This window comes from Oryza glaberrima, chromosome 3, assembly GCF_000147395.1.
Source record: "Oryza glaberrima chromosome 3, OglaRS2, whole genome shotgun sequence".
NCBI lineage: Eukaryota > Viridiplantae > Streptophyta > Magnoliopsida > Poales > Poaceae > Oryza > Oryza glaberrima.
Window position 1 is genome coordinate 33,442,236 of NC_068328.1, and position 27,811 is coordinate 33,470,046.

Sequence of the window (27,811 nt, forward strand, 5' to 3'; positions counted from 1 at the left end):
CGGCGCGTCGCCGGCGACAAATCAATCAAAACCCTAGTCGCCGCGGGCTCCCCGCCGCCGTCTTCTCCCGTGTGGCGTACGGAGGCGAGCGAGAAAAAGAGAAAAAGAGGTTGGATTTTGGGGGTAGACGAGGCTTTATAGGAGCGGGAGGCTGTCAGAAGCCGACACGGGTGGCCGTTGATTCGGAGGAGGATTCTTCTGGAACGAGTCCGATCGGACGGCTGGGAGGCGCGCCACGTGTCGAGTGTTTGAGCTGTTGTTGGGATCAGGTCCTCTCTGTTTTCTTCAGAAATGGCAGAGTACACGAAGCAGAGGTCAGTATTTGTATGGTACAGAAAGGGAAGGTGTTTTCAGGCTTTCTTTCAGGTGTTCTGATCTCACGTTGCCTATCTCTATCTCGTCACATTGCCTTCAGCTTCCGATGCCTCGCCAAAAATGAGAGGTGTTCCATAATTTTGTAAGGACATTGACGTCACAATGATATACTCCCTCCGTCCCAAAATGTAAGCATTTCTAACTATAAATCGACAACTGTGTGTTCGGATTCATAGCTAAAAGTTATTATATTTTGGAACGGATGTAGCAGAGAACTCATCACAACACAGAAAAAGTTTGTCATTCTTCCCAAAATGTTACTGCTACCAAGATGTGATGTTACCTATAATACTATACAAATATGGACCTAGACCTATCCAGATTTGTACTAGTACTAGTTAATGTCACGTCCTATTTTAGGTAGCAATATTTTTGGATGGATGTAGTAGTACTCTCTCCAATCCAAAATATAACAATTTTTAACCTTCAAAATATATTCCAAAATATAAACTTCACCTATATTCTTTTCACAACCAATCATAATCTTCCACCATTTAAATTATCTACTTACTTTCTTAATACCCGTATCCAGCTCTAAATCTTCTTATCTTTTGCCCTTTTGGGACGGAGGTGTACTAGAAAACCATTGATTAAAAAAGAGAGAACTTTGATGATTATGCTGAGTATAGGGACTATAAGATGGATGTGACATTGGGTTCTTTAATGCTTGACACATGAAACTGGTTTGTAAACAGCCAAATCTTCCTCAGATTCACCCTCTCCTGGTGATAGGGAAAAAAGGGAAGAAAGAAAAGTAATCTGAAGCACCATAGGAGATCCTTGGCAGCTACAAGCACTGTATGATGATCTGCTTTGGTACCTTACAACCAGTTTGCATTCTGGGCATTGTTTGCGACCATAGCAGAGGACTGGCCGCCATCAGTAAACTTAGCCAGAGAACGGTATTGCAACTTCACACTCTCTGCATTGTCTAAGGTCTTCACCACATACCTGGTGTGCAGGTACCGGGTAAGCACGGTGTTTGATATCAACGATGATCATATTAAAACTTGGGAACAAAATGTTTCTAACCATCCATTTAGACACTGTGCTGTCACAACTGCTACGCGTCCCACAAATCGTTCTGGGGTCCTTTTGTTGCCCTGAGAAATTCATTTTGCTTGTAACAAATATGGGGCAAACGGAAACAAAAGCGAGTGTCTACACAGATAAAATACCTTGATTATGACTCGGTCAAAGACAGCAAAAGGAAACTGGACACCTTTACCTCTAAAAATCTCAGTTGGATTTGGTTCATCATTGCCACATTTGTCCTCATTTCAGAGAGAACAGAGTTTAGAACACTAAATAACACACAAGAAGTGTTCAAATCCAAATATTAATAGAATAGATGAGAAAAGTTTGATACCTGCTCAAGGCGCTCTCTTCTTCTTTTTAGAGATTTAGCTGACTCTTCCTCGCGTTTAAATGCCTGAACTGCAAGGCGGAGAGCTGAAAATGTGCAAAATAAAATGATGTTAACAGCACAGAAAGAAGCCAAAATAAAAATCATGGGCATGGAAAAAACCAAAAGTCTGTGTACTTAACTAGCAAGGATAAAAAAAAAGGAAGATGTTGAATGGTACACGTTAGTAGAATGGCATAGATATCTGAACAGCTTGGCATCAACTATTGTTTGTTACCAAAATTTTACAAGAAATAAGAGTATTCAGCCTATGGGATTAAGTTGCAACAATTATGCAAATATCTCAACTTATATCCCCTAGAACAAACTAAGATTAGGAGATGGTAGGAAACTGTTGGTCCCCTTACAACTAAGCAGATGAAATGACAGTGTCGCACAATACCAATTTGGCAATTTGACAATTAAATCAGAATGTCCCCTTATAACTAAGCAGATGAAATGACAATGTCACACAACATCAATTTGGCAATTAAATCAGAATGAAAAAAAAAGGGTACATACCCAAGTTTGGTCGAATAGAGTCCTCGGTAATTGGCTGACCACATTTGCCACAAGCTTTCTGCAGAAACTATTCCATGTCACTTCCACATGCACTTGCAATGTCACATCCCCTCCCCTCCCTCTGTCAGTAGCACTGTAATATCAGGTTTTCCCGTTTCCAGGATTATTTCAGTAATGTTTTGCCTTGAAATTAAATATTAGTTGATGCATTGCTAGTGCAGACAAGATAATGTTCTTGGAACCCTCAGTTGATACATTTTTTTAAAAATCTGATGTCACTACCTTAGAAAAGCAAAGAGTATATGTCATGCTTCTCACTGGACATAAGCCATACCTATGGACATATGAGCAGAGCACAATAAAAAACACTATACTTTAAGACGAACAACCTCTACAAAAATATGAACAAAACAAAATTGGGGTAAGGAAGTCTCAGCACTATCAACGACTATATGCAGCAACAAGCAGGATGCAGATGCCAACACACAAAACACTATCACACGGTAAGGATCCTTTGACAAACCATTCTGTAGATATGCTGCATTCCATTACTTCCATAAGAGTGCCCACACGATAGAATCATTGCATCATCCATGAGTATACCTCTACAAATTAAGCCGCAAACAGTAAATGAATTAAGATGTTCAAATACTTTATCCCAATTTTTTATTTATATATTATCAGACCAAGGCATGATTTTGATGTGACAAACTCAAGTGTTACGCATATCTAGTACTCATAATCAGGATAGAGGCAAAGACTAGCATAGAAGCAAGCTCTTCCAATATAATTTAAAGAGTAACTAATATAGATAGCATGTTATAGCCTCAATCTGTACGCTCCATTGCTCAAGTACTACTACAAACTAATCAAGAAGGTGAAACAATAGCCAGGTAATCCTTGTTAATCAAACATTCAAACACTAAACTTTCCAAGAGAACAACAATCATTCGGAGATACCCACGTCAACGGATCGGAGAGGTGTGCTCTGAGTAGGTCCCAGTAGCTGGATGCAGGACCTCCCTCTCTTCTCCCAATAACTCCATATCCATTCTCCACCCTCATCTCCCTGGGGATGGTGCTGGGTTCATCCTCTCTAGACGAGGCATGCCCATACTGCTCGTTCCCACAGTTGTAGATGTGGCTGTGCTGCCATTGCTGCTCCTCTTCGATTTGCCTCATTCCATTCCCCCTGTTCATCCCTGCCCGCCCGATTCCTGGCGTGTCAATCAGCCAAGAAACAATTGATCAATTTCACATAATAGAAAAAGATTACCGAGATGTTTGTTTGCTCGAATGCCACATGAACCCAGCTCAATCCTGGATATTATTTCTTTTTCACAAATCGAAGCAATTCTACAAGCTTAATTTACGACCTTGCAAGAGCAAAAGCAGCTCGCGCTCGCGCTCGCGCGAACCCTGTGCTCACCTGGAGTGGAGGCGCACCGCTGCTGCGAGCTGCAGGGCGCTCCGTCCGCCAGCTCGGCCTCCTCCTCCTCGTCGTCTTCGTCGTCGTCGCCCTCGTCGACCTCCTCCACGGCGTTGTCGCCGTCGGAGTCGCCGCCGCCGCCGGGGTGGGGTTGCTGCCGGAGGAACGGGGCGGCGGCGCGTGAGGCGAAGTGGGCCGCCGCGGGGAAGGCCGCCGGCGCGAGCGCCCCACTCGAGGAGGCCGCGCGGTGGGCTCCCGGAGGAGGAGACGCCATGGCGGTCAGGGAGATCGAGAGAGAGAGAGAGAGAGAGAGAGAGAGCGCGAGTCTGCAACCACTGTGTTTCCTAGCGTAGTCCAGCTGAAACTGTGATGCATTTTAGCTGAGCTTAAGGAATTTGAATTTCACACAAACGAATTCTCGTAAGCTTTGATCGTTTGCTTGTTTGCTTCTCAGCCATAGCTAAGATTTGAATTTTAAAACTTAATTTTTTTAGAGTTTGTATCGAAGTTTATTTTGCGACATTAGCTTTTATATAGTTAAGAATGTAGATATAAAACTTTTACTTAGAAATTTTTTTTGGCTGCTTCATTTATTAGTCCACGGCTTATAAGCCGAATGTAGTGTTCCTATATTTAAAAATTCAAACGGGCTTGTTCTAACTGACATTACAATTTATTCGTATCTAATTCCATTTCAAAATTCAAATGGACTTGTATAACTGACGTTACAATTTGTTTATATCCAGTTCTAAGTTTAGATAATTCATCTTCAGATTCAAAGCATCCTTTTTACGTTGACAGGATATGAGATCCACCACCAGTGTTTTCAATCCAGGCCACTTTGTGCCTCCATGTTAAACCTGAAGTCAGTGATCAATGATCGGTAATCAACTGAAAATAGATCAAAGAGCACATGAAATAGTGGTAAAGCAGCTGCCAGCTATACATATAGCTTGCATGAGTTGCATTTCAACTTAATTTCCTTTGTGTCATCAATACAACAGCTATCCTACACTGAACAAGATCCCTCTTGTTTTACACATAACCTAAGCTAACTCTTTACAGCACCAAAGGGAAACCGTCTCAGGACATGCATCACATGTCCTCCCATTGCCTGCCTTCTTGAGGCGAAGAGATGGCGGACGACGACTGAGACCTCCGAGAGCTTTGTTTATGTCCTCCCATTCCCAGCCTTCTTTGAGGCAAAGAGATGGCGGACGACCGAGAGCTTGCTTGTCGCGCGAGAAACGATAGAAGAGACAGCAGAGTTCTTGCCATTCAGCGATGACGCTGTTTCTTCCGATTCCGCGTCTTCGTTTGATTCTGAAGGAGGTGGTGGAGGTATTGTCATGAGGAAAGCATCCAGCATGCGGATGATCTGGCTGAAGCTAGGCCTCATGGCAGGATCCTCGACCCAGCATGACTGCACAACGAACACAAGCTCCTGAGGGGTCTCCTCAGGAAGGGGTGGGCGCGCTTGCTGTCATTAGAGACGAGAGGGAAAATATCAGCTCAGTGCATAATGCAAGTGAAAAGATAGTGACCGTCAAGATAGCTAAAGTTCAAAGCACAGGTCAAAATAATTAAAGAAAGGTGATACAGTCATGTATACCAGTTGAATGGTGCTAAAAAAATCTTAAAATTACTTGTGTCAAAAATTGCCATGACCTTCTCTCTTCTGGAAGCCAAAAACGAGTCATTGAACTAAGTTGATAAAAATTCACAACATAAGAAATAGTACCAACTTGTTTAGGGGTTGTAACATTTTAGCCACAAAGGAGACGTTATTAGTAGTAATTTATCACCTGTCTGAACAAGAATGGTTTACAATTAAATAGCATAATTCATGAGGTGTGACAGGTTTATTATACCAGACAATTTTTGAGGCAGTGATATCATTTTTATAGCAAATAATAGTTTCATACCACAGTCTTGACTATTGCTTAACACTTACCTTGAAAGCAGCAGCATATGCAGCTTGTAGATTTGACATTCCTTCAAATGGCATTTTATTAGTCAACAGTTCCCACAGAACAATGCCAAAGCTGTACACATCCACTTTATTTGTGTAATGCTTCTTCTCACCACGTTGAAGAGTAACAGTGCTATATAGCTACAAGATAGAACAAAGAGAGATCTTAAGTCAGGCTTTGTAATCACACAGATCAGTGCTAGCGCAACAACTTTCTGTTTATACAGAAGGTCCTCACGATTTAGAATTACAGAACAGAAATTAAATCATAATAATATAGCCTTAGACTGAATTCTTGACCATTGCCTAGAACACTAAAGGTGTGAAAGTCTTTTTTTTAAAAAAAAAGAAATTGGCTTTAGGCAAAAGTTGTTAATTTAAATTATTTGTTGCATAAATTAATGGTTTACAACCTCTGGGGCCATCCAGCGGTATGTCCCTGTTTCAGCTGTCATCATTTCAGTCACAGTTTCTTCTCGTGCAAGACCAAAATCAGTAAGCTTCAGCTTCTTACGATTTGCAGTGAGCAACAAATTATCTGCACACAATAACTTTTATCAGAAAAGTACAAATAATTTGACTTAATGACTGATATGGAAAGTAAGAACTACTGGAGGAAACTATAAGATTAAGCAAGCAAAGCAGAAGAGTAAAAAACAGAAAATACAGCTGTCTCCATGGACATGGAGAAAGGAAATCAGTTTTTATGCTTATGTAAGTAGGAGAAATGACATTAATGCCCCTTACTAAAAATTTTGAATAATTAACTTGCCAAGATAGCTCTGTTGAAAAACGCAAGTTACCTAGGCCTAAAAGAATACATGATGTTCCAATATCATTGATTTTTACTTCTGAATTGAAAAATGGATCAGAAACACATGTGGAGATGTGTTAAAAAAATCTACATGTAACCATAAAATTTTATGTATATATGCAGAAAATTTGGTCAGAAATTATAACAATAGAACAAAAAAACAAATGAAGCACAAGTGCAAAAATAACAGCCCATGCATGCATACCAGGTTTCAGGTCTCTGTGTATTATTCCATTCGCATGCAAACATTCCATTGCATGAGCTATATCCAGTGCATAGCCAATTGCAGTATGGATATCTAACTGGCTGGGCCGAAGGCTGTTCAAGTAGTTTTTCAGTGACATCCCCGGCAATAACTCGCTGACAATAACCATTAATGGTTCCTTGCAAGCTCCAATAAACTGCACAGGTGTGAAAAAATGTTATGAAAATTTCCACAAAAAATTAATGATTAGCTAGCGATGGGTATGATGCGACTGAATTAAACGGGACAAATTAATGAAAAAAAAAATCAGATTTGTGACAGCAGTGTGTTACCCAAACAAGGATCTATTACCTTCACAAGATTGTCATGTTTCACTTTACACATCATATTTACTTCTCGAATGAAACGAGCTTCAAGGGTTGCCTTTTCCTCCGGAGTGGTGCCATTGTTAAGAACCTTTATTGCTACAATTTGGTCACCATACCTATTTCACAGAACACAAAGAAAGGCAATTAATTGCTGACATGAGATATCACAAGTATCCTAGTTGTACTTATATAATGAAGAGTAAGGCGGCAAAGTTTCCAAGGGACCAACAATATCAACTCAATCTGTAACAGCACAAACAGGCAGCACCAAAGGAAACTGGATTTTCAATTATCATGAGTGAGTTGCATGCTGGCTTGAACAATCTCTACTTGACCACAGCAGGAAATCGAAGATAACTGCAGCAGACTAGTATAGCTAAATTAAGTAAGCATAATTAGGGTATTTGGCAGTATATTGGCATTGATCGTGTGGAGATCCGGATGGATAGGACTGGATTATGAATTTATGACTAACATTTCATCGGGGGGCCAAAGTGAATCGAAGCACAAAATATCCAACCTAACTGATTTAACTTCCTGAACCTACATGGCCCCAGGAACTCATAAATAGAAGGCATAATTCATACCACATGCTCTGTTGATACATAAAACCTAAGTGATTGCACAGCTGCTTAACACTGCGACTAGATCGGAGTATTCGAATTTGGTGCAATTGAAGCCAAAACTAACGAGTTCGAGCACAAACTTAAAACAAAATCTTAAGAGGTTTCTTCACTTACTTCCCCTTGTAGACCTTGCCATGAGCTCCCTCCCCGATTTTGGATCCGATAAACAAATTCTTGGGGTCAACAAGCAGCTTCTTGTCAATCCAAGAAGCCGGCGATGCGGCGGCGTCCGAGCAGCGCGCCGGCTCCACCAAGTCCCCCGCCGCGACCTTGCTCGGCCGCGGCCGCCTGAACTCCTCGCTGCCACCACCATCCCTACACCCGCCATCGCTGCCGCAGCTCATCGCGCGCGCGCCGCCGCGGGGGAGGAAGCCCAGACGCCCGCTGGGGGTGGGTCAAGCGAGCTCGCGCTTGCAGCAGCCGAGGCAAGGGAGGGCGGACGCCTTCAACTCGATCCCCCCACCCGAGACGGGAGCCAGTTGGAAGGAGGTCAAAGCCGCTTCAAGAAACACCCGCTCTCTCCTCGCCGGCGAGGAGGAGGAGGAAGAGGCCGCGCGGCGGGGTAGGATCAGCACTGGGTCAGGGAGAGGGGGGAGGCTTCCCCACGCCGCGCGTTGCGGGGGTTCTCGCCGGCAGGCCGGCCGCCGAGGAGGTCCGGCGAGAGGAGAGCGCGAAGGAGAGAGGGAGGGAGGGTAGAGTAGAGGAGCGGCGAAGGGAGGAGAAGATGGAGGGGAAGGGGAGCAGGCAGCACTAGCAGCATCTTTGCTTCATTCGCCAATTTCTCACCATTTTTTTATTCGAAAGAAAAAATAAAGTAAAATCCCTCCTTTTTAGGGAGGAGAAAAATAAAGTTGGATGAAATTCCTCATGCTCAAAACCACTTACTAAAACGCTCTACCTCGAATAAGGCAAACGACATATTTATAAATAAAAAATAATTTATAAATAAAAATTTTATATACATTTTCTTAGCGATCTAAAACCAAATGATGAAATACAAACTTCGATGAAAAAACCCCAAAATCGACTTTAAATTTAAGATTGAAAATTCAAATTTTAGTTGATAAGTATAAGTATAAGCGAAAAGATGTGGAAGTGCATGAGATAAAAACTTAGGTTGTGTTCTTTAGTCTACTTTCTCAACTATATCTCTCTCGTTTTCTACACGTACATTTCCCAAACAGCTAACGGTACAATTTTTAAAAAATAAATCTATAAAAAAATACTCTTAAAAGCTCATGTAAAACAACCTATTTAAACTTGGAAACATTTTAATAAGAAAAAAAAAGATAAAATGGATTCAACGTGATAAAACTTTTGCGGATACCACTAGTCCACTACACACCTGATGTTGTAAATCCTATTATTACGTACTTATTTTCTACTCAATTCATAGTTAGATTGTAATGCAAATAGGGTCGCAGAGAGCCATACATACGGATATTCTGATGGACTTGTCAATATTGCTTAGATATATAGTATTGAGTTTCAATTTAAAATGTGTATTTTTAAGTTCTTTTTCTCGATATAGGAGTAATGATAAACATATATGTAAAAATTCTAATAAAAATACATATAGTCCTCAAAAGCATTTTAAGATTTTCGGTGAAGAAGATGGTTGGACCGTCGCGTGACCCTCGCGTCGCACTCACGCGGGCGGCTCGGGGGAGAAAACCCTAGCCGCCCGCGCCGCCACCTCGCCGGCCTCTAGCCGCCTCGCCGCCGCCGCCGGAGCCAGCCGCCGGAAACCGCACAGCCGGCCGGGAAGGTGGCGGCGGGGAGAACATCCTCGGGGAGCCCTTCCTCGGCGTTGGAGGTGGAGCATCGTCGACGGAGGCGGCGGTCGATGGAGGTGGCTGCGACGGATCCGGGCACGCCGGAGACGGATCCGACCCCCCCCCCCCGGGCGCGGATGTGGCCGGCGACGGTGCTTTGCGTCCAGCTGCCAGTGGAGGTGGGCAGCGCGTCGGCTGCGGCCGGCGAGCGGAGGTGGTGGCAGCTCGCGGCGACGGCGGCCGACGGAGGCGCGCGGAGGTGGCTTCCGCCGTGCAGCGGCGGAGCTCGTGCGGAGGTGGCTGGCCAGTGACGGCGGAGGCAGGTGGCTGCGGAGGCCAGCACCGTGGTAGAGGCGCTGCGGCGGCCGGCAGCACGCGTACAGCCAGGCGTGTGCGGGGTGGCTACCACCAGCGCTGAGCAATGCGGCTGAGCTCCCTCGTCGCCGTGGTGGCCTATGCATGGCTAGGTGGGCCAAGGAGGCCGGACAAAGGTGGCGCCGGAGCCGGAGCGGCAGCGTTTCCGGCGTCGGCGCAGGCCTAGATGGTAGTGCAAAGGGAGCTGGCGGCAGTGGGTCGTCTTTCTCGTTGCCGGTCGGTACCCTCGCCCTTCTTGGAGCTCCTCCCCTTCTTTGTGGGGAGTTTCTAGGTTGGATTGAGGCGGCAGCTTGTCAACGGGGGAAGCCCAGGTTGCTAAAGCAATGCCACCCAGTCCCAGGTTCTCCTTTGGCCCGATTTGGCGAGGAGACTGGCGGATGGTGGATCGGAAGGGTCCTGGGCCAGCTCTCAGGGATGGAGGTTCGTTGAAGTCAGCCAATGGCAGGGCGTCGGTGCGGTGTGGTGGCAGTCCTGTCGTTGGCAGGACTGGAAGCTGGCCGGCGGAGGGACGTCGGTCAAGTGTGGCGGAAGCCATGTGCCGCCGATGTTTAGATGGTGGTTTCGGATTGGGCGATGGACCACGGCGGTAGGGGGTTCCGAGCGAAAGCTTAGCCCAATTTCTTTGGGCCAACATTGACTTCGCCTTCGGGCGTGGTAACCCTCCTGAGGGCACTGTTGAGGTACCCCTCCTCCCTCGGCAAGGAGCTCGGGTGAAAAACTTGTCCAGTTCCTTGGACGGATGACGACGGCGTCTTTCGGCGTCGCAACCCTCGTGAGGGCGTCGTTTTAGAGTCTTCGTGTCGTGGTGGTGTTGTTGGCCCGGTGGCAATCGGTCTCGCATAGCGATGGCAGGTTCGGTGCTTGGCTTCCCTCTCTGTAGCGTGTGTTTGGGCGGTTGGCACATGGTTCGGGGCGTGTGCTCTGGTGCACATCCTTCCTCGACAGCCAGCTGTCGATGTAAAACTTTTCTTGTAACCTTTTTCTTCCTATCTTAATTACATTAATTACATTGAATGACCTCCTTCGGTCATTCCGGCAAAAAAAAAAAAAAAAGATTTTCAGTGAAGAAATTAGACGCGGTCCAGTTGAACCAACGCGTGAGGGTTTCACCGTGTGGTCGTGGGTCGTCGTCGTGGCGGTCTTGCGAGGGAAGGGGCCAAGGGGGCCAGCTTTTTTATAGGGAGTAGAGAGACTGGACGAAAGCAAAGCGAGAGAGGAGACGGGAAGTGGAAGCTTTTTTTTTTCTTGTTGAGAAAAGCTTCTACTCGTATTGGCTGCATGCCCCCTGCTTTGTACCATGGAATGCTCCCCACTCCCCAGTAGGCAAAAATAATACAGTAGCTTTCATGCTTTTTGCTCGTAGCATCAATAATAGTATATGCTTGTGTGGAATAGAGAGAAAGAAAAGTGAAGAATGTTAATAGTGAGCTATATGCTTGTGTGGAAAATAGAGAGAGAAAAGTGAAGAATGTTGGCTCTCGTGTAAGAGCTAACTCTACACATACTCTAAGAAATATTCATTAAATTCATACTTCATCCGCTTCAAAATGTAAGATTTTCTAGTATTGCCCACATACATCTAGGCACATATATATGTCTAGATTCATTAACATCTATATGAATGTGGGTAATACTAGAAAGTCTTATATTATGAAACGGAGGGATTAGTGAGAAAGAGAAAAGGAAAAAAAATAGAGCTAACCTTACCTCTATAATAAACTTATTGTAAGTAGTGAGTTCTATTATTAAATTTGCTCTCAACAGATTTATTATTATTTTTAGGTTTGGCTGTCCTTAGGTAGGCCAAATTAAATCCGACCAGATTAGTAGTAATGCTACAAGGTGTATACTTGCTTTTAGTGAGATAGGCTAATAGGAAACCAAACCCTAATTAAGAGTCTACATAGTTGCCAATACAGATAAATTGTATGCTCCTTGCTACGACTTAACCTAAGCAGCTAGAGTTGTAACTAATTTTAGCTTAGAAATTAAGCTTATACTACTAATTAACTTGGAGGTTTTTCCTTATTTTCGTCACTCATCAATTGTCAGTTGCTGAAGTGTACACACGTAAAAATATTACCTTATTTTCTGTTTCACTAACAATATATGTTTAGCACATAAGTTGCAACAGAAAAAATATCTTTCAATCAAACACTAGCTTCTTCTCATGTCAACTTTCTCTTGAATTGAGATAACCATGCATCTGTCGCATAGCCGCAGAAGCCGCGGCTCAACAAAAGGCCCAAGCTGGGGACACTTGCACGGTGGACCATTAGCCAAAATCATGCTCTGCAATTAAAATAGTAGTATTATTAAACTCCAGTGCAGTTCCGTTATCTAAAGCAGGCCGAGTGGGCGTATTTGACCGGGTGGAGCAAAATGGGGAGGGGACGTGGGGACCACGATTTCGATAGCAGCAGCACACACGCTCCCCTCACGGAGCTGTGGGGCCCACCATGATCCACGTGGTTTTAATGCTTTTTTCTCCCTCTTATTATATTTTATTAGTATATTGGTTTTTTGCATAATTTTTTTCCTGTATTGGCCTAGGAAAAAAATAGCACACCGTTCACGCGGAATCGTCCACTGGCCGCGATTCTTTATTCCCTCGCCCCCTCGGTTCGTCAGAATTCGTTAAGTGGGACCCACGCAACATTTCCTACTCTCCACTCCACATAGTGCACTAACCTCCCGGGCAGATAATAGAATGATGTTTATAGCATTAAATAAGTTGCCACCTAGGACAAAAAATGATGTGACAAGTGAATAAATGAGGAAAGAGAAGTAAACCATGTCTTGCATGAGACATGGTTTCTACACAACATGCAAGACATCATGTGAGATAAGTAGCATTAAATTGAAGTATGGAACAGTGGTGTTTGCATTGGAAGAGTAGTGTCTAGTACTATTTTCTTAATAATGTGGAGTTTATAAAAACCATGTCTAGTGTTATAGATTGGTACTGCCCTAATGGGGTGTTTGGGAGAGAGGCCCCTCTCACAACACCATAAGTGGACTTACGGTTTTGTCCCAAACACCCCCTAAGCCTTCTAATTTCTCTTCCAAATTCACTATTTAGGGGCAACTTCACTTCCTTGCAAAAATCAATTTTATTAAAATTTTAATGTTACTAATTTTTTTAAGTATTAGTGTTACCTGAACTTTTAGTGTTATGATATTTAACTTGAAGCTTTTTGTAAAATAAAATTGACAGTGTTTTTATGAGAGGAAAATTCTCAAAACTAATATTTTTCGTAAGGTAGCAACGATAATACTCCTTCCATCTACTTTTGATAGTCATATTTTCAAATCTGAAAAATTTATTTTTGATAGGCATATTTCAATCCAACAACTTATCATCTTAATGGCTTTCTTGATTAAATGCGTGACTCTCTATTCTTCCACACAAGATTGGCTACATGAGCATCGAGAAATGTAAATATTAATGAATCGTTTGTTTACGAGTAATGACTTATCCTTGGAAACGTATTTAAATGGATGATAAGTAGAACCACTTATCCTTAGTCTGTGTGCCAAGATGAAATATGACTATCAAAAATAGATGGAGGGAGTATTATGTTTAGTCCATTTCCCAATCAAAATTTGCCTTCCCAAAATTTAAGTAGGATTAATGAAAGTGGTAATAGAACGGACATGCACTTAAACTAAATCAAATCAACAATAAAGATGACACGATATTATAGTATAATTCATTCAATATAAATATACTTCCTCCGGTTATTTTTACAGTTGACTTTAACTATAAAGTTTAATCATTTATCTTATTTAAATATTTTATATGAATGTGCAAAGCTACAAGTTAATTATGCTTAAAGTATTTTAATAATAAAAGCAGTCATAACAAAACCAAAGATATTTACATAATTTTCCAATTAGACCAATTGTCATCAAAGTTAAATGCATCAAAATATTATGACATGAGAGGGTAAGATATTACTAGTAAATTTTATTATAGAAAAGATGAATATATTCTTCTAGTTGTAACTGTATAATAACTGTACTAGTCGATCGTGTTGCAAGATTTCCATGTACCGATGGCCGAACACGTGCCAGTGGTGGGGGCGTAGAGAAAACGATCCATATCCATCCGTCCGCGTGGAGATTTGTCACCTAAATCATGCGACGCTGTCGGTTGTTGCAACTATACATGGCTTTAAACTTCGTGCAGGATTGATCCAGCCATGGAGAAAAATAAAATCTGCATCTTTCTTTTCCAAGGTCCCAAGCGATGACTTCAGTTCATCAGTAGTAGTATAATTAATTAAGCTGTAAGTAATAATGGAGATTAGAGTTGCCGACGTCGACGATCGAATTCGAATCATCATGTACTTTTTAAAAAATTGCATGCTTCCAAACCGTCGTCCCTAAGTTTGTCCCAAGTGCTTGGGTGTGTGATAAAAAGTCTTAACTCTGAACTGAAGAACGCTTGCTGCTATATATACTAGTCTATAATAACAAAAGAAATTAAAAGTCTAACCTATCTTTACCTAACGCTTGAACAACGACCACCGCATCTAGAAACCCTACTACCCTATCAACAAGAAGCCTGATGACGTTCAAAACAAGCCCCTGATTATCATTTACCACTAGTCTATAATTAAGTCTCTTCTTTATTTACTAAGTACTCCAAACTGAGGTTGAATTGAAGTCACCCGGTGAGAATTTTAATTGAACTTATGTGTTCTCAATTTTCAAAAACGGCTAAGATCATTAATTTACACCGTGTACATCCCTAATTTGTGCAAAGGCCTTGTTATTAAAAAAAATGGTCATTATTGCACTATAGTTTGTAGTTGATGCAATGCATAATCAACGGCTCTACATGCACAGCCTACATGTCATTAGGGGATTTGGTAAATGTCCCTAGCTAGCTCAAGTAAGCAAAAATAAAAATTTCAACTCTCAACAAAAGAGGAGAAGAAAAAAAACACCTATCACCTAGCACACATCAGTCCTGTCATACGTACTAGCATATGCTTAATTACTTGTTCATATATACACACATATACATGATGTGAGTGACAAAGATCCAAAGATGCTTTGATGCAATTGCATGGGACCAGACATGACCTCATCACACACACACACACACACAAAAACACACCAAACAAAACCCAATAAGTGTGCTCCAAAAAAGCTTGCAATGAAAGGGAAAAAGAATGTGGAGCTCAAGCTATTGCATCTCCTTTTCTCTCATCGCCATCTTCAGAAACAAACACAACATGCATATGCGTGCACAAAGAGAGGCTCTGCATATATGATCTTTCATGGAATCAGACAAGGATGCCTCTGCATATATGCATTGTGTCTCATTGGCTGATGTGCCTGAACTTTTTCTCTCTTCCTCTGTGTGCTCCCCTTATGGCTTAAAAAAATTTCTTACACGGTGTGCACTCAACACAACAGCCACACGCTTACAAATACATCCTCTAACACTCGTTCAAAGAGACAAAAATCAACGATACATTTCTGATCTTACTAAATTCCTGTTAAAAACTCACTTGTCTATGCAAAGTATTCGTTAATTCGTAGATAATATGATTTGAATCTTAGTGGGTAAGACTAATGCACCAACGACTCCAGCGCCACACCACTAGTGCAGTAGTGCTCGTGCTTCCTCTTATGCCTACAAAATATGAGCATTGATCAATGGCTTTGGTTTCAAAGGGATATCAATGAAGGAAAAAAAAGGGCATTACATGTACTGTGCATGTGTGTTGATTTGTATATATATAAGCTTGTGGTTTAAACTTGCTGTCTGGTAAGAGGTCACTGTCGTTCACCATCTCTCTCTATCTCTATCTCATGGCGATCTTGTGTGTCATGCACTTGTTTTTTCACAGGGTAAGGTGCAAGTGCGACATCCACTGCTGCTCCTTTTTTCTACGAGGAGAGAGAAAAGATGGAGAGAGAGAGAGGGGAAGCTTCTTTGTTTATGTCTTCTGTTTTTTGTTTGAATATATTTCTTTCTGTCTGTCTCTTGTTAGAGTGGAGAGGAGGAAAGAGATTCGTTGATGTGTCAACTATCAAGCAAACATGCATGATGGTTCGGTGAAGGATATTCTTGACCTTTGGGATGATCAAGGCAGTAAATTCAACGTTGTGGTTTAGACTTATCGCTTGTTCGATGGCTGATAAGTCTTGAAAAAAAAAAGAATCAATAATATATATATATATATATATATATATATATATATATATATATATATATAAGTATACAACTTATATATATAGATGTGTTCATAGTGATTTAAAAATAAATTTAAAAAAATTAAATGCGGTGAAAAAGCTTTGAAATCAGCCCTAAATCTAAATTAACCTTTAAACTTTAAAATTTGATGGTTGTTGATAAGCCAATGAGTAAAAGATGGAGCTACATCAATGACAAACTCTCTTATGCTCCAACAAAGTCAAATGACCTAGTGGTGAGGAAGCCTTTTATTCAACCTCTTAGAGCAAGGATAATAATATAGCCTACTTCTTACTATTAGCCCATTCTAAAGACAACACATATAATAGATTAGCTATAAGATTGGCTATATTTTTTTTCTCATATCTCTATCTCTCACTTATACATTTAATGTATTTGTTTTGGAGCTTGTGTTAAGCTAGCTCTTGTATGAGAGCCAACAACATTCTCTTTTGTTTACCTCTCTTCTCCACATAAGCTTATAGTAAGCTTATAGCTTACTATTATACTTGCTCTTAACCCGCTAGGACTTTAATACTGGATTTAGCGTTGGTGTGTCTATGTTAAAAAAAAAAAAGAGTAAAGTCAAAAGAAATGCGAATAATTAACTGGCTAAACTGTTTGGGTGGCCACTGTCCACATGCCCACATCATCTTCAACTGGGCCTACATAGGCTTTACATGGTGCATATATCTCGGCCCATTAACTTGTTAGCCCATCTCGGCCCAATAAGCCCAACACAAGCGCTACAAAATCCCCATCGCTTCATTCTCCGCCGCTATCCCCCATCCCGCCGCCGCCGCCGCCGCTGCAAACCCTTGCTCGCGGCTCGGACCAACGGCAGCCATGGTGAGCTCCTGCAACCCTAGCGACCGACCTCCTCTGTTATTCTCTCCTCGCCGTTGTTGCCTCACTGATCTGGTTTGTTGGTGTGCAGACGTGGAAGCGGAGGAATGGCGGGCGCAACAAGCACGGCCGCGGCCACGTCAAGTAGATCCGCTGCTCCAAGGTGTTCTCCCAGAATCCATTCCTCTGCCACGAATCTAATGGTAATTGCTAGATCGTGTTGCTTCACTAGTAGCCTAAGCAGTGTGCGAGTGTTGAAGTTAATACTAGTATTACCTTGAAAGGGCTAGCTTTTCTCACCTGGGGTGGGGGTAGGCAAGGTGAATAAAAAGCGGTTGTGAAACTGATAATTATCGATGAGAAATGGCGACATTTGTGCCACTTAGATGGAAACGGAGCTCTGGAATGTGTGTTGTCACAATTGCTGTCTGAGATTCTGTGTCACTTTGTGTGGGATTTGTGAGTTCCCTCTAGCTAACGCGGTAGAACTTGTTGCTGTAAGCTTGGCTCGACAATTTCGTGAGCGGCTCAAATCATTCGTAGTTTGGCGGCTCTGTTGTGCTTGTATAAGAGATTCCAGGATAGTGACAGGTGCCTTGATTTTATAGGGTATGCCTAACGTTGAGGTCCCTTGTTTTTACAGGACAAGGCTATCAACCGTTTCTTGGTGAGGAATATTGTTGAGCAGGCTGCAGTCTTGAGATATGCAAGAGGCTTGTGTACATGATGGTTGAACATCTATGGCTATCTTTTTGTTTGATGATTGAATGCTGGTGGATGGTTAAACATGCAATCGTCATGTTTATTTGTCCAGGTCACGTTCTTCCTAAGCTGTATGCAAAGGTGCATCACTGCGTTTCATGGAATGCAATTCATGCTCACATTTTCAGTGTTCGCTCTTGCGAGAACAGGAGGAATTGTGAGCTTCCGCAGCATTTCAGGTGCAGGGTATACAATTGCTAGCGCTTGTTTTTTGAAATATGCACAAAATTTTCTGAAGTTTTTTGTCGAATAAATGTCATAATTAATTCATTTTTTCATTGATGATGGTTGTATCATGTTGAAGTCAACTACTTACTCTTAGTGCCATTTCTACATCGCTTTTATAGGCGTTGCATTCACTGTGTATATACTGCAATGGATGCGTCAACGAAAGCGTAAATGAACATGTGTTGGTGCATTGCAGGCTTAAATGTGATGACTGATGATTACTTCAGTCATTCATGAGTTCCTGTTTGCACACATTTGTGTAGGAAATCCCTAATGCAGATTTACAATGGATAGTAGAATTGGCAACTTTGAGTTTATGTTGTGTTTCAGATGCACTATATAAATCAGTAGCATCTTTTTTTGTCTTCATGTGGTATTTACTTTTTAAAGTTTTTGTTCAATAGATATTTTATAACAAGTAGCGTTCAAACACTTGCAATAATAGTACGTTATTACTGTCGCTTTTATAGGCGTTGCATTCACTGTGTATTGTACTGCAATGGATGCGTCAACGAAAGCATAAATGAACATGTGTTGGTGCATCGCAGGCTTATCTGTGATGACTGATGGTTACTTCAGTCAGTCATGAGTTCCCTGTCTGTACATATTTGTCGAAGAAATCCCTGATGTGCATTTACAACTGATAGTATACTGAATTGGCAATTTTGACTGTATGTTGTGTTTCGGACATAGGTTAAATAAGAAATAGCATATATTTTCTTCATAAGCTAGCTACCTTTTAAAGTTTTTTCTATGCATATTTCATAACAAGTACATTCAGATACTTGCATAATATATACTGTTTCTATCGCTTTTATAGGCGTTGCATTCTCTGTGTATGTTGCAGTGGATGCGTCAACGAAAGCGTAAATTAACATGTGTTGGTGCATTGCTGGCTTATGTGTGATTACTGATGTTAATTCAGTTGGTCATAGGTTCCTGATTGCACTCATTTGTCATAGCGTCTTGACATTCCTGTGCAATATATGCTAGAATTGATAGTTTTTTAGGTCAGATATGCAATATATTAACAATTCATCTTGTTTTTGCAGACCTTCACTGTTATTGGACGACCACCTACCGTTTAAAGAGTTTTTCTTTCAGCACACATAATGCAATTCTTTTGAAATGCATGCAGAACTGTACGGATCAGTCTTTTCGCTGATCATTGTGGATGACATATTTCAGATTGCACTGGAAAATATAGTTCTGCATGCTGTATCTGAGTTGTCCGAGAGCTGAAGCGTTCATCTGATGTTGTATCTTGGAATAACTTGATGTCTCCTTTGGTGGTATCAAAGACAAGCCAAGTATCCAAAAGCATGCTGATTTAACATCTGAAACTTGTGCAGGGAGGTGGTGGTGCGCCTCCTGCACCAGCTGCTGCCCGTGCCGGAGTTTCAGCTCTGCGCACCTTGAGCTTCTCTCCAGTTGTTTTTTGTAGCTGAGTTTAGGATTTTCTTTTTTTTTTTTTTGGGGGGGGGGGGGGTCAATCGATCCATGTTGGACTGTTTTGGTTCTTTTCTGCTGTAATTAGTTGTATTTAAGTTCTCAAATACACAATTTGTTGTTGTGTTTATTAACACAATTGCATTATCCACAATGGGAATAGGAAACTGTTGTTTTTTTACGTCTCAAGTCTGTTGTAGCTGATCGCCTCTAAGTCTCTGGGTTCAAAAAAATCTCAGATTTGTCTTGCACGCTAATATTCCAGAGCTTAGCTATGCTATACTACTCAAATTCAGCGTTGTCTGTTGCCTCGCTTTTACGGAGGTCATGGAACACATAACGTGTCTTTGGGTGTACTGCGTTCTGAAAAAACTGTTGCAATGCTCACCATCCATCCTGATCTAAGGCTAAAGTTGTCACGTTTGTCTTCCACACATCCAAAACTTCTACGCCTAGACCAACATGCCTAATAAGAAAGGACAAATGGGGTCTCCAAAATCCTAGCTCATGCTAGTATGCTACAACTACACGGTCTCAAATTCTAACCTAATTTGCAAACTGCTTAAGGCTAATCCCCAAGTGAAATTATTGTGGTGCGGATTGGAGGATATTTATTCCGCACCTATTGTGACGTGGAATTATTCTCCCTCAATCTCCTTCAATCCTATTCAATCCCCACTAAACTCCCCACTAAACCGAAGAAGGCCTAAGTTGAGAACTCTTCAAATATCCCGAATCTGTAGCCCCCAAACCAAGTTAAACCTGCTTCCAACCACTCCTCAGGTTGCGCACACCATCTCCAGTTTTAGAGCACATCATCATCTACAAAACGTGTCCATTTATATCAGGTAACAATGTAATGCACTTCATCAAAGAGCAAATAGCTCACATAGAACACAGGAGATGCAAATGCAATGATTCAAGAGCTCACCACCGGGTTGACCATTGATTTTTTTTCTTCTTCAGGCTCTGTAAATGAGAGTATATGTGATTCTGTCAGGTAAACAACTCAAGACACAAGAGGGTGCATGAGAGGGAAATATGGAGGGACTAGGGAGAAGAGAACTTCTTGGACCAGATCAGTCTTGTTCAATACAATCTGGTATGGAGTCTTCCATCTGCGGTAGTGTGTTTAGGCGCCTAAGACCTAGTAGCTGCAAAAAAGACAATATTATGTCACCAGAAATGCGGATTACATGGAGAAAGAAGAGTGAGGAGGTAATAGTGTTGTACATTGTCTTCCACATATGAAATGGTTGAGGAACTTGGCTGTATAGCACGAAATTTCTTCAGGTGAACTCTTTTCTGGAACCTTCTCTGTACTGCAAACTAAAAACAGAAGAAAGGAAGTTACAATACAGGAGTAGAAGATTGATGATGAGATGTATTCCTCATGAGACCAAAACTAAAATAAATAAATGCAGGTTAATTGACTCAGAAGTTCATAAAAAGCTCGTACCTTGTGAAGGGAATAAAACGAAAGACAGAGATAGGAAGTTTGTGGTGCTATCCGCTGAAAGAAGAGAGTGCTCCCTTCAACAATCATAGAGCATGTGCCAAGGTACTTAAAAGAGATGACATGAAGTGGCACTTCCCACCTTTAGCAGATGAAATCAAATCACCTACTCAACAGCACAAGAGACGATAACAAGTCATAACAAGCAGCACAGTGCTTCTTCACTTCTCCATCCCAGCGGCTGTTGGAGGCTGCTCTCCAACAGCCAGCTGCAATTGCTCGTTTTCAGTTTCAGTCTTGCAGCATTGAGCAGTCATCATGGCTAGAAAACAGAAGTCACACTGAACTAAGACTCACAACGTGTTAGAATACAGTTGCAAATCATTTATAATATGTCCACAACTTTGAGGAGAACCTGACAGTGCAATGTGGGATAGGTTTGATGTTTTCTATATCTCCTTGATTCTGAATGTAAAAGTTCCCATCATTTCCTAGTGTCGGTACTCTTAACTGAAAAAACAAAAAACATAACATAGGGAAAAGTGAATTCTGGCCTCCATGAATAGTCAACATGAGCAAACTGGCATGCTTTGATTTGATCTCACAAAGGGAGAGCAGTACAATTCTTCACCAAAATTTTGGTACGAAACAAACTCCTAAGCATGTAGAGACTATGGAAAGGTCAATGTCTTTTTGCTCTAGAAATTACATCACCAACACGATCCAAGTTCATCGCTTGTCTCTGCATGCTAGAAACCTGTGCCTTCAGTATTCTGATCTCCATCTCCATCCTAGTTTTCTCTGCAACGCGAGCATTTTGCACGTCTTCTAAAATTTGAAGTGCGTATTGTTCTTGTCGCCATCGAGAAGTCTCTTCTGGTGGACCTGTCACCACTAACTCTGGTCCACGATCTCTTCCAGAGGCCCTTGTACTGTCATACAACGGCACTTTGATTTCCCTGGTGACTGAAACTGGTTCAGGAACGGCATGTCGAGAATAGTACCCTGCACTGTTTATGTGTAATTTGTTTGATGTTTCAGAGCGAGTCCTTCCCTGTGATTCTTTGATGTCTCTCAGATAGATGGATCTGCCACTATGTGTTCTCCTAGACTCTTCCATACCTGGCTTGCCAAATTTGCTGGGCTGCCAAGATGTGTTTACTGGATCAGAAGCATACCTACCATAGGTTTGTACAGATTCTTCAGCCCATCCTTTGTTATTCTCGTCCTGGTCATCCATACCTGAAGGAGCAACGATACGTTCCTCTGTGGAGGTCTCTTGTTCAGATACTTCATCATTCTCTCTACCTATGGATATTTCTATCTTATTCTCCATATTTTCTTCTTTCTCTTCTTCCCGGTCTTCATGCTCTGGTGGAATAGCCCTTTCGGACTCCTTTGGTGCAGTTTGGTTTGATTCAGACACTTCAGCATCTGATTTGTTCTGGTCCTCCCAGGGTACATCGTTCTGCTCATTCTTCGAAGAAAATGTATCTCCTGATGTGCTAACAACTTGCGCTGTAGGAAAAGTCTCATGAGTAGTTTTCAGGGTCCCATGAGGTTCCACCCCACATTCAAACGAATCTGTGTTGACCAAATTTTGGTTTGTGTTCTCATTTTCTGTTCCCTGGTCCTGCTTCTCCTGAACTTCTAGCTCCTGTGAACAAGATTCATGAGATTTCGTTATAGTAAATATATATATATATATATATATATATATATATATATATATATATATATATATATATATATATATATATATATATATATATATATATATCTTCAAAACTACACCAACCTTCTCCGTGTTAAAAGCACACAGGATCTGAGTTCCTTCTGTTGATTCAGCCCCATTAACTACCGCATTAGTTGAATCACCAATATCAAGCGTACTTGCGTCTTCCAAAATCCTCTTCTCATCCACATTTTCAGCTCCATTGTTCAAATTGGTCTCCCCAGCCTGGAACTGTAAAACAACTTTGTCAGATTAAATAATAGTCGATCATATGGATATCCTGAAACTTCACTTGCCTCCTCTGTGCTGCGAATTTCCTGGTTTTGCATTTCTTTAATAGAATTTTCCTCATTAACATCCAAAGCAACACCAATGTTATCCACCCCAACATCACAACCACCAAATGTGTTGGCCTCTTCCAAGGGTCTTTCGTTTCCATATTTAATTTCACAATCTAACCTTCTGTCCATAATCAGTTCCTGCAAAAGAACATGATCAGATCCCATTAATCGAAGCAAAAGTCGCTTCTACAGGTAAACTTACTTCCTTGATGTCCAAATGTTCGTCGTTCTGCGTTCCTGTGGTGAACTCAACCTCATTAACATCTGTGCTATGTGGATCAGTTTGAATTTCACCACAGCTAAATGTACTGGCATCTTCTTCCGGTATTTTCATTTTGTTGTTTTCAATTGTTGTTCCTGGATTCTGTTCTTCCTCCATTTCTTGCTGCAAAAGACCAAATATCAGTATTCGGAAAAGTTATTAAAGGTGGGGATTCTGCAAGTCCATTCACCTTGTCCAATTCCATAGTTTCTTGGTTCTGAATTCCTTCTGTAGCTTGAGTTTCAATCTCCATAATATCGATATCCGATTTCACCCCGCTGTCCAGCTTACAGCCTTCTTGAAACATTTGTGTGTCCTTGTTCTCACATATGCTTCCACAGTCATGCGTATGTTTCCTAGTCGCTTCCTGCAAAAGAGATGGTAATATTAATATTTAATACCATGAAACCTTAACAGACAAAGACATTTGCAACCCCACCCACCTCATTCGTGTCCAAAGTTATGTGGTCATCTGCTCCTTCAAAAACCGTAGCAGCTGCATCAGACAATGAATCCCTCTCATCAATGGACTCAATATCCTGATTGCTTTGCTTCTCCGCCATACCTTTATCAAAAGCTTCCTTCTGCTCTCCTTCTGATTGTATACTAGCTGTACTACAAGGCATCGCACCATTGACTGAAACCTTTGAAGTTTCCATCACACCGTTATCAAATTCATTTTCTTGTTCTTGAGTGATTTCTGCATGCTTTTCCTCAACACCTGTCCTTGTGAGTCTCTCGCTTTGTCCATCCACCTGCTCCACTTCATGTATGCAGCTCTCTGTCAGTGCCTTGTCTTGTCTTTCTATCTGTTCTACTCCAAGAGCATTCTTGGCATTCTCCTCAGTGTCTTTCTCCCTTAAAACCTTGCCTTCATCGGGCTTCTCACCATCACACTGGCCATGTATATTTGGTTCTGCCAAGACTGGCTCTACTTCAGCAACTTCGTTGTGCTCATCTACAACTTCATGTGTTGAAGTAGTAAATTGATCCTGCTGTGAGCCCTCTGCTCCTACAACTTCCTTGGGCATGTCTTCAGAGTCTTTCTTTGCTAGGAACAGACGTTTATCCGTATCTGCATTCTCTGCTTCAGGAACACCTGAAAATACACTAGTCATATTGCTGTCCGAGATGGCATTCTCCAGTGGTTGAGGAATTTTATCATGCTCATCCTCATTGTCATTTTTCATGGGATTAATATCTTCTCCACATTCTACCATGTTAACCTGGTGAGCTTCGTGGGGCTTCTGCTTGCTAGCTTTCTCAACCATCTGGCTGTTTTCTCCTCCAATCTCTTCGATGCAACAGGCCTTCCTCTGTTCCTCAGTGACAAAATCACGACAAGTGGTTTCTCCATCATTTGGCTGCTGAACTGGAAGCACCTCATCAGGTAAAGTCACTGCATCATGAGAAATATTAATAACACCTGTATCGACTTCCTGTTTGCTCCCAGAGGCAACTTCAATAGAACAGATTGATCCCAATGCAGCTGTTCCTACATCTTCTGAAGTTCCATTTCCTTCATCCGCTTCATCAATGGCAACCTTTTCTTCTTTATCTCCTCCAACCGTTGCAGAAACTTCTTCAGGACTGTTTGACACACGACATGATTCATCAACTGAAAGGTTGGCTTCGTTCTCCAACTCCAGCATAATGGTGGTACCTTCTTCTGGCCTATCTGTGGCATCAAGAGACATGTCTAAAGAGACATTAAGCATTTTCTCCTCCGGCATTGCGGTAGCACCTCCTTCAGGTTCACTGGAGACATCTAGAGGTTTATCAACTGTTACAACTTCCTTAATGCTTTCATCATTACAAACAACATCACTCAAATGATATCTGGATTCTTCTTTCTCCATAGCCTCTGAAGGTACAGCCTCTTCATGCCAATTAGGGACATCAGGTGTTCTCCCCCTATCCAGTTCATTAACATTTGCCAAAACAATGCCACTTGATTCACCCTTAGTGATTTCTGTTGATGGGGCTGCTTTTGTCTCCTGACAATATGGTTGGTGCGTTGGATACTCTACATTACATGCCTGCTGGGCTTTTGGCATCTCATCCTTCTCCTCCATTCCAACCGGTGGTGTGGCTTCGAGGCTCCCTCTATCTCCTGTAGCCAGATTCATGTTATCCTTGATCAAATTTACATCAGGAGCTGCTGTCTGCTTCCTGGGCACAAGTAGCACAATATCATCATTGATAGTTTCAACATGAGACAACAAGGTCTTTTCTGATTCCATGTCAGATAATGGCAAGGACCCCCTATCACAGCTGCCAGCACCCTCATCCCTTGCAGCTGCAAGGCAATCTGACAGCTTCGCATCATACAACTCTTGCAGCTTGCGCTTTTTATCATTGTTACTAGGTAAGACTCGAGCCTTCTTCAGCTTCCGCTCCTTCTCCTCCTCGGCCTCAATGGCTACTAGTGTTTTCTTCACCTTACGCTTGGAAACCTTCGATTCCACCACCGTGCTCGCTGCACCAACATCAAGATGAGAATGTGGCAAGGGCTGCCTCCACCACTCTGCGTATCGCGCGGTGACCCCTGGCTCGGACTGGGGGATGAAGAAAGCTACATTCTTCCCCTCCAAATGGTAGGTCTCCCACGCAACCCTGCAATCGTCGTTGGCTCGTTGAACATCCCCGGGCACATCTTGATCCAGTCCAAACTGCATCGCGACACGGTGCGGGAGATACTGCTCAATGCAATCCATCCCCACAAGCTCGCAAGCACGCAAGCAATGTGCGAGTGATGTGAGCTCGTCGTTCCCGGAGACATGGCAGCCACGAACCCAGCCGCACGGCTGCACAGAGATTGTATACGGCTGCCACACAAAGCTGCTCCCGGAGTTGAGCGCCTTGCGGAGCACCGCTGGGTCGATCTTATTGCTGACATCATTCCAGCGAGCGGCCCTAGGCTCGCCGGCCTTGATGGGGTTCGCCTTTGCGGGCCTGATTGCCGGGAATCGCTCCCACGCCCAGAGCTGGAGAAGGTAGAATGGCGCGTAGACTGACAATGGCGAGAGCAATTCGCCGGTGGCGGCGGCGCTGGAGGATGACAGGAAGGCCTTCAGCTCGCGCAGGTCCCGGTAAATGGAGGCGAGCACGGCGGGCGCGAGCGCGACGCGGTCGCCGCGCGCCATGCGGACGGCGAGCGGGAAGAGCGACTGGCGCATGGTGGACTCCGGGTGCCCCGGGAGGACGAAGCGCGTGAGCCAGAGCGAGAGGAAGGCGGCGTGCTCGACGACGGGGTCGGCGGCCGGGCCGGTGAGGAAGTGGCTGATCCAGGCGGAGTGGTGCGCCTTCTTGCAGGCGCTGCGGTTGAAACCGAGGCGGACGGCGTTGAGCGCGGCCTCGTCGGCGCGCCAGTGGCTCGGCAGCGGCGCCGGGACCGGGCCGCCGTTCGCGGGGAGGCCGCCGAGGAGGGCGACGTCGAGGAGCGAGACGGTGGCCTCGCCCCACGGAAAGGCGAAGGAGCTGGTCGCCGGCGACCAGAAGGAGGCGAGGTGGAGGACGAGTGCGGCGTCCCGCTTGAACCTGTAGGTGGAGGCGACGATGGCGTCGAGGATCCCGAGGTGGCGCCAGAGGCGGTCGTGGAGGGGGCGGAGCTTGGCGACCCAGAGGTCCCAGTGGCGGGGGCCGCCGAGCCACCCGCGGAAGGAGACGCGGGCCTCGGCGTTGGAGGCGGCGGCGCGGAGAGGAGGCGGGCGGAAGGGGGGAGGCGGGGGCGGGGCGCCGGCGAGCGGGGGGAGGAGGTGGGCGGGGCGGCACGCGCCGTGGCCTTTGGCCATGTCCATGGGGAGGTAGAGGACGAGGCGGAGCTCGTCGGCGTCGGCGTCGGAGGCCATTGCTCCGGCGATGTCGAGTCGAGGGAGTGAAGGGGAATGGATCGATCCGTCCGATCTTCGTTACTTTTTGGGGTTGGGTTTTAGACGTCACGGTTTACATTTTGTCTAATGGACTGGCTCCGTTCTATACGGAGATTTCGCTGAGGAAAATGGGTTAGTGCAGGATTAATTGTGTATCAATTATTATTATATAGGCCGTGTTTAGTTACAAAATATTTCTTCAAACTTTCAACTTTTCCATCACATCAAAACTTTTCTACACACATAAACTTCCAACTTTTCCGTCATATAGTTCCAATTTCAACCAAACTTTTAATTTTGGTGTGAACTAAACACACCCATATTTAAAAATTAAACTTATCTAGTTTTATATACTCCACCCCTCTCAATTTAAGTGCAGTCATGATTTTACGTGCACAATTTTGATCGTCTGTCTTATTTGAAAAAAATTTAAAAACATAAGTCACGTAAAAATTACTATTCATGTCTTATCATCTCTTAACAATAAAAATATTAACTATAAAAAATTCAAATAAGATGGACGATTAAAGTTGAGCACGGAATTTATGGTTACACTTAAATTGGGACGGAGGGAGTAGAAAACTTTGGTACATAAATTATTTTTGTAGGTAAAATGACGGCCGATCGTTTGGCCAAATACGTATATGGCATATTAGCATAATAATAATAATTTATAGGCAAAAATTTTATATATTTTTTCTTAGCGATTTAAACGTCGATAATAAAAAATAAACTTCGATGAAAAACTTCAAATTTAAGTTGTAAAATTCAAATTTTGGC

At 43.0% G+C, this 27,811-nt stretch overlaps 3 protein-coding genes and 1 long non-coding RNA gene across 8 annotated transcripts in view; 1 reads left to right on the forward strand and 3 right to left on the reverse strand.

The window, feature by feature from the left end:
* LOC127767113 (transcription elongation factor TFIIS-like) overlaps positions 1-4,039 on the reverse strand; it is a 6,799-nt gene extending 2,760 nt beyond the window's left edge. Inside the window, exons 1-5 of the mRNA XM_052292337.1 lie at positions 3,732-4,039; positions 3,267-3,519; positions 2,826-2,907; positions 2,303-2,360; positions 1,745-1,827 (exon numbers count right to left, since the gene is read on the reverse strand). Coding sequence (XP_052148297.1) covers positions 1,745-1,827; positions 2,303-2,360; positions 2,826-2,907; positions 3,267-3,519; positions 3,732-4,005 — 750 coding nt within the window. The 5' untranslated portion in view covers positions 4,006-4,039. The remainder of the gene's footprint in view (positions 1-1,744; positions 1,828-2,302; positions 2,361-2,825; positions 2,908-3,266; positions 3,520-3,731) is intronic.
* A 611-nt stretch (positions 4,040-4,650) lies between these two features.
* On the reverse strand, positions 4,651-8,477 carry LOC127768449 (serine/threonine/tyrosine-protein kinase HT1). The gene is made up of 6 exons (XM_052294028.1): positions 7,831-8,477; positions 7,074-7,206; positions 6,723-6,918; positions 6,117-6,241; positions 5,686-5,844; positions 4,651-5,211 (listed from the first exon to the last, which is right to left on the reverse strand). The coding sequence occupies exons 1-6, from the start codon at positions 8,058-8,060 to the stop codon at positions 4,903-4,905; spliced, it is 1,152 nt and encodes a 383-aa protein (XP_052149988.1). The 5' UTR covers positions 8,061-8,477; the 3' UTR covers positions 4,651-4,902.
* Positions 8,478-16,861: 8,384 nt separating this feature from the next.
* Positions 16,862-19,567, forward strand: LOC127765635 (uncharacterized). 4 transcript variants are annotated; one of them, XR_008016137.1, is made up of 4 exons: positions 16,862-16,929; positions 17,018-17,129; positions 17,570-17,867; positions 19,055-19,567. It is a non-coding gene; the product is annotated as an uncharacterized LOC127765635 (long non-coding RNA). The 4 variants fall into 4 exon arrangements; XR_008016136.1 differs by having other exon boundaries at positions 17,570-17,874; positions 18,969-19,079; XR_008016138.1 differs by lacking the exon at positions 19,055-19,567 and adding an exon at positions 18,969-18,990.
* A 298-nt stretch (positions 19,568-19,865) lies between these two features.
* Positions 19,866-27,074, reverse strand: LOC127765634 (uncharacterized). Of its 2 annotated transcripts, XM_052290577.1 has the most exons (11): positions 23,603-27,074; positions 23,350-23,526; positions 23,100-23,282; positions 22,853-23,035; positions 22,620-22,787; positions 20,964-22,478; positions 20,825-20,878; positions 20,599-20,694; positions 20,441-20,519; positions 20,297-20,334; positions 19,866-20,187 (listed from the first exon to the last, which is right to left on the reverse strand). In XM_052290577.1, the coding sequence occupies exons 1-6, from the start codon at positions 27,008-27,010 to the stop codon at positions 21,504-21,506; spliced, it is 5,094 nt and encodes a 1,697-aa protein (XP_052146537.1). In that variant the 5' UTR covers positions 27,011-27,074; the 3' UTR covers positions 19,866-20,187; positions 20,297-20,334; positions 20,441-20,519; positions 20,599-20,694; positions 20,825-20,878; positions 20,964-21,503. The 2 variants fall into 2 exon arrangements, with proteins under 2 accessions (XP_052146537.1, XP_052146536.1); XM_052290576.1 differs by having other exon boundaries at positions 20,825-22,478.
* Between the last annotated feature and the right edge of the window lie 737 nt (positions 27,075-27,811).